This window comes from Lactuca saligna, chromosome 1 (genome assembly GCF_052625555.1).
Source record: "Lactuca saligna cultivar CGN05327 chromosome 1, ASM5262555v1, whole genome shotgun sequence".
Taxonomy (NCBI): domain Eukaryota; kingdom Viridiplantae; phylum Streptophyta; class Magnoliopsida; order Asterales; family Asteraceae; genus Lactuca; species Lactuca saligna.
Window position 1 is genome coordinate 105911347 of NC_136417.1, and position 18650 is coordinate 105929996.

The window sequence follows — 18650 nt, forward strand, 5'->3', positions numbered from 1 at the left end:
GAGATGGAGAAACTTTATGCTCAAGTCCTTGACATCACCATGGTGAGCCTTTATTTTCTCTCACCACCATAACAACATGAATTGTGTTAACCAACATAAAAACAACAGTAGGCTAAAGAGGGTATACTACTGCAAGAAAAAGAGTTCCAAAATCAAGTTGGTTGTTAATAGTATTAGGTATGAATATTTACTTTCTAATCCTGAACTCCACTTCCCTGAATGTCTAGATGCGAGAAAATTTCCTGCAAATAATAAGAAGCCTTGGCCAAACCTTGTTGGCACACAAAACAACCAAAGTATCTACTTCTTTCTTTAAATGCACAAATTTAAACATAAAAACATTTAACAGCTTAAACAACTTTACTGAAACAAATTTACACCATCCATCAAGATATATGAATGTCAACTAAAAAAACATCATTTTAACAATTATTCATACCAAATTATAGGACATGGAAATAGATATGGTAAAAGGACTATCCACAAAGATCTATTGAGAAATAAATACATAAGCAAAATGAAAAAGTAAGCTACGAATTGATTAACAAATGGAAATAAAAGCACTGCTTTTGGAATAGATTACATTTAACGAAATTGCAATATATTCACAAGATTTATAAAAAATAATTGATTAGTGCCAATAAGAACCATAAATGGCTCAACATGACCTCAAGACAACAACTAAGTTAAATGTGTGTGAAAATAACCTGTGATCAGACACACAACACATAAACGTTACATCCTCATCATCAAACTTTTTGAAGTAAAAAACCAAATTATGAAGAGTAAATAAACCAAGTTATGCTTCAACTTGATAAATCAACACCTGGTACTAATTTTGGGAAAAAGTCAAATGAAACATACCAATTTTGTTGACCATGTTATGCATGTGGCATGATATGCTCTAAAGATCAACAAAAATAGGAAACCAAAGGCATTTGGTGATAAAGAATGTATCCAAGATTGCCATTTGTTTTTTCTTGTTCATCAATTGTTTCATCAATAATGAAGTCAGCCAGCCAGTTCAACCTCATCCTCTTCAAGATGATCCTCTTTTGCAATGTCCTCAATGTGTAGACCTAAGGATCATGAGCAAGTTACAGTTACCACACAAGAAATGTTCCAGGTAATGATTACTAAAATCTGTTCGGAAAATGACAAAAATACCCTTATCATCCCCAAATAAAAGATGTTTGAGTTTCTACTCTGCACTTCGTCTAACCTTTACACTCTCTTAAAGAAATGGCATGCATTATGAAGTGAAGACAGGAAACTCAAAACTTTTGTAGAAAGGCCGTGATGTTATCTTGAAGGAGGGAGAACATTTAGCTCGATAAGCATGCCAAACACCATTCCTTTATCATGGCATGGGAGAGAGAGAGAGAGAGAGAGAGAGAGAGAGAGAGAGAGAGAGAAAACAATTGTTAATGTTCGTCCAGACCCAAGAAAACAATCATACACACACCACTTTTCTGGATTTTCTCTTTCAAAGAAAATAGAAAATACATATACATCTAGAAGAAATTCTACTCTATTTATACTAGTAAACATGCTAAGAAAAAAAAAACTATCAACTAAGAACAAAAAATATAGGACTACTAAGTCCACGTTTTTGAAACCCTTTCAAACCAGTTCATTATTAAACTAAGGGGTCGTTTAATAGTTGCTAACTGAGTTAAAGCTGACCGGGTTAGAAGCTGACTGGGTTAGAAGTTCTGACTGAGTTGACTTCTGACTGAAATTTGTTGGTTGTTTTTGTATCTGACTAACTGTGCAAAATGACTATATTACCCTTAAACATCAATTTTTATTATAATTTCGTTATGATTTACCGTTTACGTTATAACATTATATTTTTTATAAAAACATTCAACAATAGATTATCCCCATTCAAAAAAGAACCCAAAGACCAATAAAATTAGTATAACTTTTTACATAATTTAGCTATTCAACAACAAAAACAATGAAGATTACACCACTGTGAAGCCAACTAGCCATCTGTGAGATCCAACACCAAGCCTAAGCTCTTCTCATTTCTTGAAAGTAGAAAGTCATACATAAGAACACTATAAATTCCAATTTCTAATACAATCTTCAAATGCATAAAGACAAACAATTGGAAGAACAACCAAAATATGATTGAATTAAATATTTATTGTGTTCTAAAATCTAAATTAAAAAAAAAAAAAAATTTGTTAAATGTGTACCCATGAGTGACAGTGGCAAGTGTTTGCTTGATGAAGATCATGATCGCTAATGTCAACAACAACCAGAAGATGCCTCTCGCTGTTAGAAAAATACAAGAAAAATGCAAGAGCATGAAGCAACTAAAACAAGTTCATGGCCAAAGCAATCACATGTGGCCTTGGAGAAAATAATTATGGTTTGACAGGTTACTAGCTTTCTCTTCACAACCTCATCTAATCTTCAAATGCATAAATGCAAAAACTTGAAATAACCAAAATATGATTGAATCAAACAGAGGAACCCATAATGTTTTGATATTTCTAAGCAAAATCAAATAGAACATACTATAAATTTCCAGTCAAAAACCAAAAAGAACCAGCATTATTTTGTTAACAAAAAACTAAAAGATTACAAAAAAAAAAAAAACGAAAGCATTAAGAAAGCTTGAATAAACGATTGGAAGCGGCTGATTCCGAAAGCAAATCAGATCATATTAGTTTTATGAAATGGTTACCTGAAGAAATAACAAAATTATAATATGATAAATTATCATCATGGACTGTACTCTTCAATCAAACAAGAAATAACATAATTCTTCAACATCACAACAAAAATACATACAGGTCGAAGGGTTGGAGGCGGGAGGAGCCAATACCACATCCACCATTCAATTCCAATGACAATAGATGAAATAAAAAATACGATAAAAAGATGAAATTTCACCAATCTTGTATGAATTGGAAGGAGGTCGGAGCTCCGGGAGGCTGCGCTATGCTGGAAGGGGACGGCGAAATGCACATCAAGATTATCCAACAGTTAATACACCCAACCCCAATTTATATTTGATTTTTTAGTATTGTTAAAAATTAAAAGAAACAAAAAAGGACAAATGCACATGTAGATCAAAATAAACCCAACAATACATTAATGATTAATGTCACAATAAACATAACTAGATTGATGTTCTCAGCTGCAACAATACATTAATGCTCTTATTACCAATTTCCAAAGAAGTTTATGTCGTTGGGGACAGTAATTTTGAACAAACATTAGATGGGTGCCATTCCTGCATGGTTATGGATGAAAGTTCATTAGTGAGGTAGATGTGTAACATGTTGTTTCCTTTAGAAAGACATCAAGTATATGTGAGTAAAGCTAGAGCATAAGATCAGTTTATATGATCAACTCTTTGATGAACATATTGACACTATCTTCTTTATTCATGAGAGAGGTGAAATCTCTCTCAAAGAAAAATCTATCACAAAATATATGAATGAGTCCCTACTCCCACATCTCTCCGCTATATACACAACTCCTTAACTGCACAACTAACCTCTGAACCCTGATCAACATTCTAACTAACTCTTTGTTGACTAAGTTTGACTAGCATTGACTTCTTTTTAACTATGACTTTCTAATTGACCTTTTCCCTCTTCTAGAGACTCGTCACTCTGTTGGGCAATTCATTGTATATTGAGAAGGAGAAAATTATGTATAAATAAAATAGATCCAGCTTAGTTTTGGTTAAAGTTTCAACATGGAAGTTTGGAAGATCCAGTTCTTTGGGACAACAAAACACCAAAAAGCATGTTCATTGCCATTAGAAAACATATAAATGAACTGGAAAGAAGGCTAATTAGAATTGCAAAGTTGTGGATATGATCAAAGTTCGGGTGAGCCAAAAGTGTAAGTTGGTTGAATGACAAAACTTAACAATTACTGCCTGCTGGAAATTTATTTATTTATGTGAAAACATATTCGAAATATGTTTGTGACCATTGATTTCTGTAGTTTTCTACTATGTGATGAAAAAAGGGGTTTTGGGATAAAATTACCTTAAGGGCCATCCTCCACTACTCCAGACTTCCTTTGAGACAAAGCTTTGAAGTAGACTCGCTTATCTAATGAAAAGAAATAGATTAAAGATTTGACAATTGCAAAAAATAAAACATGAATTATTTATCACTGCAACACTATCATTTAATTATTATCAGCTTTAGATAAAACATAATACATAAGAATGAGTTCTACCTTTAATTAAGCGGGCTCCCTCTTCACTAAGATTGCCAGAATTTAGTAGATACGTATCAACGTAAGGCCGCAGAATTCGACTTTTCTTTAGGATGTATTCTCCTGTTGTTGACTGAAATCCAGTGAGATCTCCACCAATGATGTGATTCCATGACTTGTAATAACCCAACACATCTTCTTCTTCTTCTCCATCATCATACACAAAACTCACCCCACACTCCTTTGTAACTGCATCACCATCTGGAACCTTCCTTTGGGTAATAGTAATAGTAACGTGGTCACTACATTCCATTTCATTCGACCCAAACATCCAATGGCTTAACAACGTCAAACACTTTCCACCGAGATAGACTACGTCAAGGTAATGTTGGTATATCCAGGTGAGATTTTTTGTTATATTACTAATTTTGATCAAGGGTAGATAAAAGGACTCAGAGACAAATAGAGGCATCTGCACAAAGCAGAAATTCAATCCAGTGAGCTTGTTAGGGGATGATGGTATGGTAAATGATATTGATGGCCCCGTTCTTCTATCCGTAATCCAGTTCGGCATCTCTTGGCCTCCATAAATTGTGCTGAATATTCCAAATTCATAATACATCTGCCAAATACAACCACAGTAATTAATCACCATAAGTTATATATACATGTATATTCACACAATGACATATATTTAACCAGATTTATACCTGGATTTCACATTCCTCTCTTCCTCTGTAGCCTGTACATGTTACCAGGCACCTATCGTTATGAGAGTCTAGCTTAGTCCAGCCCAAACTACATAATACCTTTTCCTCGACACTTTCCATTGGTTGGGTTTTAACCATGCCTTCAATTTCAAATGAAGAAGGTGCTAACATCTTCCAGTCCATAAAGAAATCGAGTGGAGACATTTGTGGGTGAAATATAACTTTTCGTAGCGAAGGCCTTTTAGAATCAAAATATAGTTTCATAAAAGTTGGTGTGTGTGGAGGATGTTCGACTGATGTCAGCATATTACACTTTACCATACTAAGTGTCTCAAACCTAGGAAGGCTTCTCACACAATTGGGCAAGGAAACTATAGGATTTTCATCTAAATATAATTCCTTTAACATGGACAGGTAATTGAAGTCCATCGGAAAGGATTCTGTGGACAAACTATTATCCTTAAGTGATAAGCTTACTAAAGATCTTGGTAAAGAAACTGTAAAGAACCTCAAATCACTTGGTATAACCTCGAGAATAGCAGAGGAATCCATTTTAGTGTTTACACCGGTGCTGTTAGCCTTGAACTTTTCTGTTGAATCCATATCCCTAATCTTGATTTATGATTCACTGAGATAACAACCATTTAGAAATAGTCTTTTAACTCTCTTTAACATGCCTATGATTCTTGGAAGTTTTTCAAGCTTGTTGCAATAGCTCAGATCAACAAGGATAAGTTCAAGACATTGCTCATCTGATACACAAATCTCAAGCAAACCAATGCAACCTTTAAGTATTAACCTCTCAAGTGAAGGGAGGTGGTCAAAGCCACTAAGACTATGAAGCTGTTCACAGAAACTCAAATTAAGAATTTTCAACGATCCAAGCAACCTTTTGTCTTCTGAGCATGATCCAATCAATTGCTGAAATTGAGATAAGTTAGACCCAATCAATTGCTGAAACTGAGATAAGTTAAAACAATAGTGAATTTATCAACCAGACATAGAAGAATAACAAATGGTGATAGATAGATTACCTTTAGCCTCTTATGAAGTCGTTGTGGATAGCTATAATGAATCCCAAATGATTCAATCTTGCTATACGGCATGTCAAGAGAAACCAAATTCTCCATCGGTAATTCTGAAGGTATAGATTTCAAAGGGAACCCATGCATACACAACCATCTTAATTCCTCAGGAAAATTCTTGTAAGAGCCGGTCATTTGTACATAGTTGAGTTGTAGCAGCATTAGCCTATACATGTTACCAAATACATTTGTTTTCAACTCGACTGATCCATGCAACTTCTCTTTCTTAAGCATTCTCATGTCAATAGTGAGACCAAGAACATTTTCCGTACCCTAAGAAAAAGTGGATGCAAAAATACTTAAAAATATTACAGACATGTATATAGAAATGCAACATGCATGCTTTAAACAAGTGTACATGGCTCTTACATTTTTTTGTTTCAACACTCTAAATGACTCATGACCCCATAATCGACTTCGTTGCCATGGTTTGTAAAGTGATTCTTTACGTACTACAAATCTTCCCATCTCTTGAACAAGCTGATGCATCATCAACTCGTTATTTTGTCCAATCCTAAGAAGGCATCTGTCAATGAGATTCGTGATCCTGGTTTTTGTTTCAATATTGCATGCCTCTAATATTGTTATAGAAACATTTCTATCCATTCTAACAAAAATACAAGCAATATGTTTAAACAACTCGTTATCATTTTCTGATGGCAAAGAGTCAAAGCTCATTTTCAACACATTATTTATAGGGGAATCATTTTCTTTCTTCAACCTGTCTATGTACCCCACCCAATAATTTACATCTCGATTATATAGAGACCTGCCCAACACCTTAAGAGCCATTGGATGCTCTTCACAATAACTCACAAGCTTTTCAGACACTTCTTCATAACGTTCCTTAGGATTGTTGCTCATGAATGCATGAAAACACAGAATTTTTTGTGATTCAGTAGTAGATAAGCCTTCAAGCTTGTGCATTGTAAACTTAGGTTTAATGTTCGTTTTGAATAGTGAACAATTTTGTGTCAACCATGTGTCCTTTGTTGTTATTATTATTTTGCTTCCCGGATGAAAACCTTTTCTTCCAAGTAACGCATCTAATTGGTCGAGACTACCAATATCATCAAGAACCATAAATATTTTTTTACGGGCTGCTGCATTCTCAATCATTGAGGTGTATATTGAAACGTCATGAACTTGAATTGAATTTGGTTTTGACATCGTAGAGTTGTTTTTGTACATCAATAATCCCATTATATCTTTCGTCACATCTCCTACTAATATCTTCAATGAAGCTACTTGTGTCAAATTCATGAGAATGTAACACATAGGCAGTTTTCGCTAAAGACGTCTTGCCGATCCCACCCATACCCAAAATAGTGAGTACTTTTGCAGTATGTGTGGATGCATCTTTCAACCATGAAGTGATGAATTTAATGGAATTGCCCATCCTAATAAGTTGTGGCAGTGGAAACCTTGATGATAAGCGTAATTTACGGAAGATATCCTTAAGAATTTCATCAATAAACTCCACCTCTGGCCTGAAATTTAATTTAATAAGAAGTAAGAACCACAAAATCAAATCCAAAAAACTAATATTTCTCATATCATAAATATTATGGTATTTTCACTTCTAATCATATAAGCGTCTAATGTGCAAGGTCATAATTATTACATATAATACGACCAGAGCCACAAAGGTAATGTATGACTTCATTAAGGGTCAACCACATTTCTTTCTTTTTCTACAAAGCAATCAAACTTCAATATTGACGTGGTTTTGAATGAATCGTAACAAAATGGTAGTGAATAATTATAAGTTAAACTATAGTACTTATAATATCATAATAAAATACAATATGACCTGAATGTAGAATGATATAAAGAATAGTCGATGCATTACAACCAATCAAAATATGGCTATATATAGATATAATTAAATTATTCAAAGCATATAAAATCATGAAAATGGTTTATAAAAATGAACTTATTTACAATAAAATAAAAGAATGCATGACAAATGTTTTAAAATTAGCGGGATGCTTAAACCTACCTGCATGAATTAACTTATGAGATTACATAATTGCAAAAGTATAATCAATTTCAAGCATATTTTATCCGACTTTAAATGCATAAAAAATATGCCTATTTGATGATTATGAAGAAATGTATCGAAATTCATAAGGAGAAGATGATATGACAATTTATGTGTTGATTAAACAACATTAAAAAAAATATGGAAATATGGCTAAGAAAGTAGTTACCTGCCTTTTACGTTCTTCCCTTTTAATCCAGCAACTTCGGTAAGGGCTTTATTCCACCTGTCCATCTTTTGAGCCCAATTACTTCTTTTACTTGCATTTGTTTCTGCCTCCATTATCTGTCTATGCTTAGCCATTGCATCTCCGAAGGTATTTTGTTGCTTCCTGACTTCGGTTGGCTCAACATGATAAGACACCATGTGGAAGCAGCATATGTCTTAGACAACACGATAACAGAAGCCCTAGATGCTTTAATTGCACTCTCCAATTCTGGTTTCAGATCTTCCCCTATTTCAATCTCTTCATCATCCAAGAAGGCGGTGATATTGGCATGAATGAGGGCATGATAAAGGTGATTAGTGAAACTATGACGAGTGTCAAGACCTGTGAAACTTAAAAATACATCATATCCATGACCATGAGCTGATGAAGAAGATGAAGATCCTTTAGACATTTCATGGAGAACAACCATTATGAGTTATGGGTTTAGGACTCTTCACCTTTCCCACGATTTTGTGTATTTCTATTTCTCGTTTCTCCTAATGATTTGGTGTATCCATGTAAGCTCTGAAAACTCTTCCACACATCATCAGTTAGAATTGGTCGCTTAGAAAGCAAGTATTGTGTTCCGAAAAATCTATATTATTAATGCCTTATGCAACTAAAGACTCATCAGAAAAATAACTTCAATGATAACTGCTTATAATTAAAATTAAAAAACAAATACATATGCACCTTCAAACATTTAATGTGAATTTAATATGCTTCAGAAATAATCAACATTTATACAATTATGTATTTATACTGAATCCCATATATAACATTCAGATGCGAATTGTTTACTAATTGGTTGACCTGTTTTCCGGTTATATTTAGTGCTACAAAATATCGAACCGGTCTGTTAAATCAACATAAAAAAACCTTTATCTTTATCCGATAACACACCATATACTTCCATAACATTGTCCAAACAAATCCAAATTAAAGTTCAGTTTATAAATCAATAGCAAATACCACTTTAGAAACAGAGAAAAAGTCATTTACATAATAGAAATTCCAATCGCCTGATAATTGAAAAACAAATTATTATGATGTGATTTATAATTAGTAAGAGGAAATTGTCTAACAACGTGACAAAGTAGCTTGTGAGAGTGTCCTTTCATAGTTACCTGGAGGACACAAGATCGCTAAAGCAGCGAGAATAGTGGACGAAGCAATGGCAGACAGAAGGAACAGCGAACGGTGGTAAGTCTTCAGATGTCGGGTCAACGGAGAAGGGAGACGACGACGGAGGAGAATGGTTTTTTTTCTACTGGAGCGCCTTCAATATGGCCCTTTTTTTTAGGAAATTATACATATGGCCCCTTGACTTCACTCAAATTAGCAGGTTTTGATATGACTGCCATTATGTCTCAAAGACATCCTGATATTATGTATATGTGATGCCTATATGGTATGTGTGTGGTGAAATTTATCTAAGTGGGTGGTAGATTTCTTATTAATGATCATTTTACGGTTGAAAAAAACTAATAAAAACGGAGAGTATATCATAATGATCAAATTTCTAATTTACTCGTATTATAATGATTTAATTATAGAAAAAGTCATTATTGTAGTATATTAAAATTACAACACTCGTCCAACTTTGGATTTAGTTACATGGATAATCAGTGTGGTTTCACTTTGTTGTTGTTTTGGTCTCGCTCCATTAACTTTGGGTTTTTACTAAAAAAAAGACATTATTACATTGATTTTGGCTTTTTACTGCTTTTATTATACAAAATTACATAAATGGTCCTTGTTGTTGAAAAGTTTTCAAGTACATGACAACTTTAGATTTTGATACACGTAGGGCTGTAAACGAACCAAACGAACACGAACAAGGTCTTGTTCATGTTCGTTCATTTAAGTTAGCCGAACAACAAACGAACACGAACGGATAAACGAACGAGATTTCCTTATTCATGTTCGTTCGTTTAACAAATTACTTTGTTCATGTTCGTTCATTTATGTTCGTGAACATGCTAAACGAACATAAACGAACAAACATAAACGAACAAAGATAAAAAAAAAACACAATTGAACATATATGAACATAAACGAACATATAATATAGCAATATAATAAAAATTAATTAAATATAGATGAATATAAATAAACTTAAACGAATGAACATAAACGAACGTAAACAAACATCATAAACGAACGTTCACGAACATAAATGAACGAACGAGACCATTGTTCATGTTCGTTCGTTTAACTAAACGAACGATAATTTTTGTTCATGTTCGTTCATTTATTAAATAAACGAACATAAACGAACTTCCCGCCGAACAGTTCACGAACGGTTCGCCGAACGTTCAGTTCGTTTACAGCCCTAGATACACGTGGTAGATATCATGTTGCTACATATTTTGTCCTTTTAACCAATACCATTAAGTTTCACCATTATGAGTATGTATAATGACTAATTTTACCATTTTTTTCTACTTTTATTGTAACGTCCTAAAAACATGGTCCCGAAAATTTCTTTTCAATTAATTAAATAAACCATAATAAACAAATCATATCGTTCATAAACAAAAGTTGTTATATCAAAGTAGAGTATCATCTCAAAACATGTTCTTTTATTAGAGTTTAAGCCTCCCTGGCTTAAACTTCCTGGTGTGTGCGGGACAGTCATCCCGAGCTCCTCCCTCCGCTATCGGAAGTACCTGAAACCAAAACTATAAACTGTAAACACGAAGCTCGGTGAGTTCCCCAATCTACCACATCCCATACATAATCACATACTGGAAATATTGGGCCTAGCCCGCTACATCGGTACCCGATCGGCATCAGGCCCCGCCTGGCATCAGGAACCGCCTAGCATCGAGCCTCGTTCGGTATACATATTTGTTTCTACCAGGCCTTGTCTATCTTCGGGCCCCGCCCGCTACACACATACAAAAATAACAGATAAACATGGTAACATAGTCACTATACTATAAATGCTAGCCTCAAGGCCCCGCCCCTATTCTGCTACTAATGAGATATAGAACCCCATCCACACTCAGCTAGTGATGAGATACGGGCCCCCACCCACACTCATCCACCTACCAGGCACATACATGTATCACAAAGACAAAGAGTATAACTACGCTTACACTACTGCCTCGGGTACCAACCGACATCGAACCGTAGCTCGGAAACATACATATAAACCTTCCTCGAGCCTCGCCCGAAATCGGATCTAAATCCGATATTCACTAACATACATAAACGAGCCGACATTGGTGCCTTAGACCCGTTCATACAGGAGAAAACTTACCTCGCAAAGCTGACTGTAGAATCTTGCGAATAACCTCTCGTTACTAGCTGGCAGATCCCCGAACTGCTGATCCCTCGAATCCCCGAGCTATCAATGCCAAAATATCAGTTAGTCCAAATCAATAATCCTCCTTAGGGTAAAATGACCATTTTACCCCTAGTCTAACTTGGTCCATATCTAAGGCTCAAAACCATAATATAAAAGGCCCAACACTAGATGGGCTTCCCAAACCCACTAGTGGTGCACTAAAGGCCCAATTTGCTAAATCGGGTCTAAACCCTCTAATGGGCCTTACCCCAGGCCCAAACATCTTCTTGGCCCACATCATCTAACTTTTGCTGGCCCACTAAGGCCCAAAGTCCCAAATATGGCCCAATCCAAAGCCCAAAATATAAAGCCCAAACTGACAGAGTACGCGGAGCGTACATTCACGTACGCTAAGCATACTAGCCAATGGTGCATACGCTGGTTGTCATCAGATGAGGGTCAGAGAAGAGGATACGCAAAAGGCAGCCTTTTGAACTCATTAAAGTCATTATAACTTTGTGGTGATGCCCTCTGGGATCACCAATGCTCCAGCCACATTCATGGATCTCATGAATTGTATATGAAGGCCTATGTTGGATCGGTCTGTGATTATGTTTATTAATGACATGATGGTCTACTCCAAGACCTAGGAGTAACATGACGAGCATCTAAGAGTTGTATTGGAGACCATGATGAGGGAGAGATTATATTTAAAGTTCTCCGACTGGAGTTCTGGTTGCATGAGGTGCAGTTTCTAGGGCACCTTGTCAACCAAAAAGATATTCTAGTCGATCCGGCCAAGGTTGAAGCAGTGATGAAGTGGGAGGTTCCTAGGTCTCCATCTAAGATTCAAAGTTTCTTTGGATTGGAAGGTTATTATCATATATTCATTCAGGATTTCTCCAAGATTACAATTCCCTTGACCGGTTAACGAAGAACACCGTCATGTTTTGTTGGGGGCTTAAGCATCATGCAACTTTTAAGAATCTAAGGCAGAAATTATGTGAGGCGCCAATTCTATACTGTCGGAGGGTGTTGGGGACTTTGTGATGCTTTGAGGCAACTGAATCCTCAAGAGGTGAGTTACCCTATGCACGATTTGGAGTTGGGGGTTGTGTTATTCGCCATCAAGAGTTGGCGACATTACCTCTATGGGGCCCGCTGTATTATTTACATTGATCACAAGAGCATGAGGTATTTGATGGATCAACCGAATCTGAATATGAGGCAGCATAGATTGTTGGATGTGGTGAATGATTATGATTATGAGATCCTTTATCACTCGGGGAAGGACAATATGGCGGTTGATGCTCGAAGCCACAAGGCATTCGCTACTTTGATTATGGATGTGTGTTTGAGGATGATAGTGATTACCCCCTCTTAGACAAAATTTGAGTGGCTTAGGTTAAGGCTATGAAGGACAAGCTCTAGAAGAGTGATCGCATAGTGGGTCAGGTGACTTCCTTTGATTATGACATCCAGGGGTTATTGATCCTTCATCGGAGGGTATAGGTTCCATATTAGGGTGGTGCACGTCACGTTTTGATGGAGGAGGTGCACAAGTCGAGATTATCTATTCACCCCGAAGCAACAAAGATGTATACAGATCTCCAAATAGGCTATTAGTGGCCATGCATGAAGCGAAATGTGGCATGGTATGCGGAGATGTGCTTGACTTGCAGGAAAGTCAAGGTCGAGCATTAGCGACCTCATGGAAAATGGAGCCGTTGGGAGTTCCTGTTTGGAAATGGGAAGATATTACGATGGATTTCATTAGAAAGTTACCACGGACGGCGCACATGGTGGATTTGATATCGGTCAACGTGGATTGATTAACCAAGAGCACACATTTCATTCCGATTCAGGAGGGTGTTTCAGTGGATAAGCTGGACGATGTCTACATTCGGGAGGTAGTGGCATGCCATGGGGTGCCAGTTTATGTGGTCTCTGATAGGGATGTTTGGTTTACTTCTAGGTTCTGGAAGAGATTCCATGAGCAGTTGGGTACTTGTCTGCATTTTAGCATGTCTTTTCACCTAGAGAATGACGGTTAGAGTGAGTAGATTATCTAGACTTTGGAAGATATGTTGTTGTAACGACCCAAAATTCAAGACCAAAAATTTCTTTTAATAAAACATTACTTTAAGCAAAGTCATCATTCCAAAACATAATCAGAGTATTAATTTTCAAAACACATGTTCATTATCAGAGTAAGCATTCTCAGGCTGTCTAATCTATGGTGTGTGCCATGCGATCACCCCGAGCTCTTCACTCCGCTACCAGAAGTACCTAAAACCAAAACTGAAAACCATAAGCACGAAGCTTAGTGAGTTCCCCACCCTACCACATATCAAGCATAATCACATGCTACACATACTGTGCCACACCCGCTATCTTGGGCCTTGCCCTTTGCCTCGAGCCTCGCCCGCTACAACAGCCCCGCCGCTCCAGGCTCCGCCAGGCTTCGAGCCCCGCTCGGATACAGATCTGTTTCACTTAGGCCTTGCATGTCACATGGTCTCGCCCGCCAACGAATAATAACACATAAACATATCACAACACATAAACTAAACACATACAACTGGTTCTGTCCTAAGGCCTCGCCTATCCTGGGCCTCGCCCTTGTCCTGCTACTGATGAGCCATGGAACCCCGTCCACGCTCTTACTGGTAGTGAGGTACGGGCCCAACCCACTCTCACTCCTTCCCTAACTTGGGCCTCGCCCCTGTTCTGCTACTAATGAGATATGGAACCCCATCCACACTCTGCTATTGGTGAGATACGAGACCTCGCCCACACTCACCTCCCTACCAGGCACATACATGTATCACACAGACAACAAGTATAAACTATCATATAAACAAATCCTTGGGCACCCGCCCGCTATTAATGGACCTATCCTGAATATCATACTAGCATACTGTGCCTAGGGCTAACCCCTGGGTCTTCTACTCATAACTACATGGGCCGAAATTGTGGCCTTAGACCCATTCACACAAAGGGAAACTCACCTGCACTGGCTGAACTTAATGATGATCTCACTAGCTGCTGCCCGGCAACTTACTGCACTCCTGCTCCCCTTGCTCCCCGAACTACCAATATCAATGCAACACTGAGTCTAACTGACCCCCGAAAGAAAACCAAGTCAACCCTGGTCCAACTCAAAGTCCTGGTCAAGGTCAACCTTCCAGGTCAACCCTACTCGCCGAGTCACCCTACTGACTCGCCGAGTTCATATATTCAGAATCCTTCTCTTCGCGTCTCGACTCGCCGAGTCAGTCCATGACTCGCCGAGTCTACCGATTTCTGAGTCCTGGCCTGTCCAACTCACCGAGTCTCCACCCGACTCACTGATTCGACTCTCGACTCGAAGGGTTTGGGGTTTTGCAACCTGACTCGCCGCGTCCAAGAACAGACTCGCCGAGTACAAGGCAATCTTCATCTGACTCGACGAGCTGTTCATCCCACTCGTCGATTTGCTCCTCACCTTCATGCTACTCGCCGAGTCCACTCAAAGGACTCGCCGAGTCTATTCAAATCCCCTTACATGCAAAGGGCTTTTGAGTCATGCATGGACTCCAAACTGTATATCTACCCTTCCCAAGCCTATTTCTCATGTAAATTTGCAAACGTTACGTGAAGAGAAGGAGATCTAGGCAAAATACACCATAAACTAGGGTTTAAGGCAAAGAGGCTCCATAAACAACCCAAGGGCTGATACTTTATGCTTCTCAAGACCATAAAATGCTTAGATCTAAAGTAGCAACTTCAGATCTGGCTTCTAACTCAAATGAATAGCAGTATGGCTAAAAATCCCCAACAACCACACATAGATCTAGGTGCAAAAGACTCCAAGAACTAGATTATTACCTCCAAATGCTTAGAAATACTCTCACAATCCCAGATCTCTAGTCCTTTCTTGCACCTCCAAGTTCCTTCTTCCTTCTCCAAGCTTTGATGCACCCTTCAAGGCAACAAATGGCTCAAATAATGGATATGGCGGCTAGGGTTTGATGTTCTGGGTGAAAGAGGCAGTAAAGGAACCCTAGGGGAGAGAATGAGGCGTTTAAATAGGCTCAAAGTCCCGATTTTAGTGTTTTCCTCGTACAGACCAGACTCGTCGAGTCCCCTTGGCCGACTCGATGAGTCGGTCACTTACTCCTCGACCCAGATCCCGCTCGGACTCGCCGAGTTCCTCCTTTGAATAATAGAGTCGCCCTTTAAAATTAGGGTTTTCTTTCCTTTCTTGGCCTTCCAGACTTTGGGTGTTACAACTCTCCCCCACTTAAACTAAACTTCATCCTCGAAGTTTTCTATGATCCACCGCCTGCGATCTGCCTCCAATACCCCTCCAATTATTCTACCACCAGCTGCCTACCTTTGCTGGCCTTCCACTCAGTCATTCAGGCTAGCATCAATCCTTACGGATAATAATCCCGGGTCCATCCTGACCCTGAACATTCTGAAAACACAACTTACTCAACCGACAATCCTTCTGCTAATCTGCAATTACTGCACTGACCCCACAGGGTGCATCCCTTCTTTCCTTGCGCGATTTCCTTGCCTTCCCAAGGCAATGCTCCATAACCATCTATCTCCTCTGCCACTGTGAAGACCCTGTCTCCACTAAATCTATTACTCCAGCTACTCCCAGTACGGGTCATCATCGCCAGTATCCACTGGGCATTCTTTCTACTATCATTTGGTGTCGAGCACCGCACAATCGACTAACTGAATTCCACCATACGCTGAATACTCGCACTGCTACTGACTGGAAATTCTGCTATTCCTTATCTGGCTTTCTGGATGAACTGAGACCACCCTGGTCCCTACCAACCTATCAATATCTGGATTACCGGCTCCCACTGATCGTTGTCCCAACACAACCGCTAGTCGCTCCCAACGACATTCGAAGAAACTTCAACCACCTATACTGCTCAATCTATTCTACCATGCTGGCACTACGATTTCTTGGGATCCCCAATCCACTATCTAGACACTAAGATCCCTACCAGGTCCCAACTGTGCTGCTAAAACTCACGGGCCTCGCCCACGGGTCTCACCCGCCCCTATCCTTCTAGTCTTGCTTGCCTAACTACTCTCGCAAGGGCCTCGCCCACGGGTCTCACCCAACCATACTACTGAGCAACCCTGCTCTCAAGTCTCACCTACACTGTTATTCTCATTCGGGCCTCGCCCGTGGTTCTCAGCCACTATATATCCTAGAACGGCCTCTCCCAAGGTCTCACCTCTCAAGGGCTACATAGGAAAACTCCTTACCATTCTCATCCATTACCCATTCCTGATCTCTATTGGAATGCCAGGAGATAAGGGCCTCGCCCCAACTCTACCAACGAAGCTACTATGGAATGCTATGGCTTACCCGCAGTCTTACATCACCTTCTATCACCATCTGCTAGTGAATGCTACGGCTGACCTGTAGTCTGACAACACTTTCCATTACTGACTGCTAGTGAATGCTACGGCTGCCCCGTAGTCTTACAACACCTTCCACCACTAACTGCTAGTGAATGCTACGGCTGCCCCGTAGTCTTACAACACCTTCCACCACTGACTGCTGAAAAAGGCTGAGGCTCTCCCGCTCTACATGCTGTCTCTTCCACGGTGTACTAACACGAAAGCATCTCATGCTATCTGACCTCAAGATCTTCGTTCCGGCTCACACGAGTCCTACAGGCGATCCTTCAACCTGAATTCCCAACCACATACTAACCTGATGGGTTTTGGTCATAAGACATCCTATGTGCTCATACAAACCCTAATGCTTGGATCTAGGTTTCTCTATTGTACATGCTTTGAATCCAAGACTATAAACCCTAATTCTAGCATACATATAATCATATTAACATGAGAATAAGTTTGTAGTGTTACCTTGATTGTTATGTAGCAATAACAATCCCAAATCTCCTTGTATTGACTTTGGAATGCTTAGAGTCACAAGTGTCACTCCTCTAATGGCTTACAAACACCATAAGCAAATGGAGAAGGTATAAAGAGAGAAGTGAGAGGTTAGAATTCGTATCTAGGACCTCTTGGGAAGGGATACACGAATTCATGGCCCTAGGGGTGTTTATATAGGTGTAGAGATAGGGTTTCAGTCATTATCCTTATCTAGTTGATTATCCATTAAGCAACCAATAAGATAATCCTTGAATCCTTATCATACTCTAATTCTAAGGGATTTACACCTCAAATTCGTTCACCATATATATAAGATAATTCTTACCTTATTTTGTAACTATCACATAATTACAAATCAGCCCCTCTAGTTTAATTAATTACATTTGATCACAAAACTAATTCTTAATTAATTATTGACCAATATTAATTAAACAAATATGATTTCTCCTTTAATATATTATTCTTATAACATATTAATAAATCATATTATCCTCTCTCTCTTTATTCATTTCTCCAATCAAGTTGCTTTGGTGAAGGCAACCCAAAAGGACCATGCACCATCGGGTCAAGTACATACCAAAATAGTTATGGACTTAGACACTAATCCAACATAACCATCACCAATACACGTACTGGCTGAGGGGGAGTTTCTCAAACTCCTAACCCTGAACTCCTCAATCATCAAACGCTGAACTACCTCTTTTCCTTCTCAGAAGTCACGTACTCGTTCTGGATTTGCGTGCTCTCACTGATGTGTGTTTAACCAACTAGTTTTATCCCTACTTTTAATTAATAAATTGAGCACACAAAGGCAGTGAACCTGTCTTTAAGTGGTATAGTTTGATAAGTAAGGTATCGAACTCAGGGAACGGAAAATTAAACTAATAACTAATTTTAACTAGAACAAATAATAAAAGTAAAGGGTTTTTCTCTAGTTTTTCAAGACTAGAAACTTAGACAAACTAAATTAACTAATTAACTAAAGCAACAACTATTCACCAAATTTGATAAAGATGATTCCATTTAGGTTCAACCAATTCACTCCTATGGTTATTTAAGTTTATGGTAGATTAATTGCTATTGGTTACCAATTATAATAGTTAGGTTCATGTTCATTACTCCTAACCCTTAGACAATTAACTAATTTAAGCGTTGATCAAGTGTTTAAACTAATTAATTCCCTAGATTA

At 38.2% G+C, this 18650-nt stretch overlaps 1 protein-coding gene across 2 annotated transcripts; it reads right to left on the reverse strand.

Annotated features, from left to right (window-relative positions):
* Window positions 1–3139: 3139 nt before the first annotated feature.
* LOC145042879 (disease resistance protein RPV1-like) lies at window positions 3140–9486 on the reverse strand. 2 transcript variants are annotated; one of them, XM_078991392.1, is made up of 8 exons: window positions 9372–9486; window positions 8206–8769; window positions 6362–7482; window positions 5942–6265; window positions 4908–5828; window positions 4219–4819; window positions 4023–4088; window positions 3140–3253 (listed from the first exon to the last, which is right to left on the reverse strand). In XM_078991392.1, the coding sequence occupies exons 3-5, from the start codon at window positions 7268–7270 to the stop codon at window positions 5526–5528; spliced, it is 1536 nt and encodes a 511-aa protein (XP_078847518.1). In that variant the 5' UTR covers window positions 7271–7482; window positions 8206–8769; window positions 9372–9486; the 3' UTR covers window positions 3140–3253; window positions 4023–4088; window positions 4219–4819; window positions 4908–5525. The 2 variants fall into 2 exon arrangements, with proteins under 2 accessions (XP_078847518.1, XP_078847524.1); XM_078991398.1 differs by lacking the exon at window positions 9372–9486 and having other exon boundaries at window positions 8206–8804.
* Window positions 9487–18650: the final 9164 nt, after the last annotated feature.

What these genes read in the sequence shown, in the direction of transcription:
- LOC145042879 (XM_078991392.1), bottom strand. Translation starts at nt 7,270, where the DNA reads ATGTGTTACATTCTCATGAATTTGACACAAGTAGCTTCATTGAAGATA. An exon ending in GAGTGTTGAAACAAAAAAAT is followed by an intron (nt 6,266 to 6,361) that starts GTAAGAGCCATG and finishes ACTTTTTCTTAG; the next exon opens with GGTACGGAAAATGTTCTTGG. An exon ending in GACTTCATAAGAGGCTAAAG is followed by an intron (nt 5,829 to 5,941) that starts GTAATCTATCTA and finishes TCTCAATTTCAG; the next exon opens with CAATTGATTGGATCATGCTC.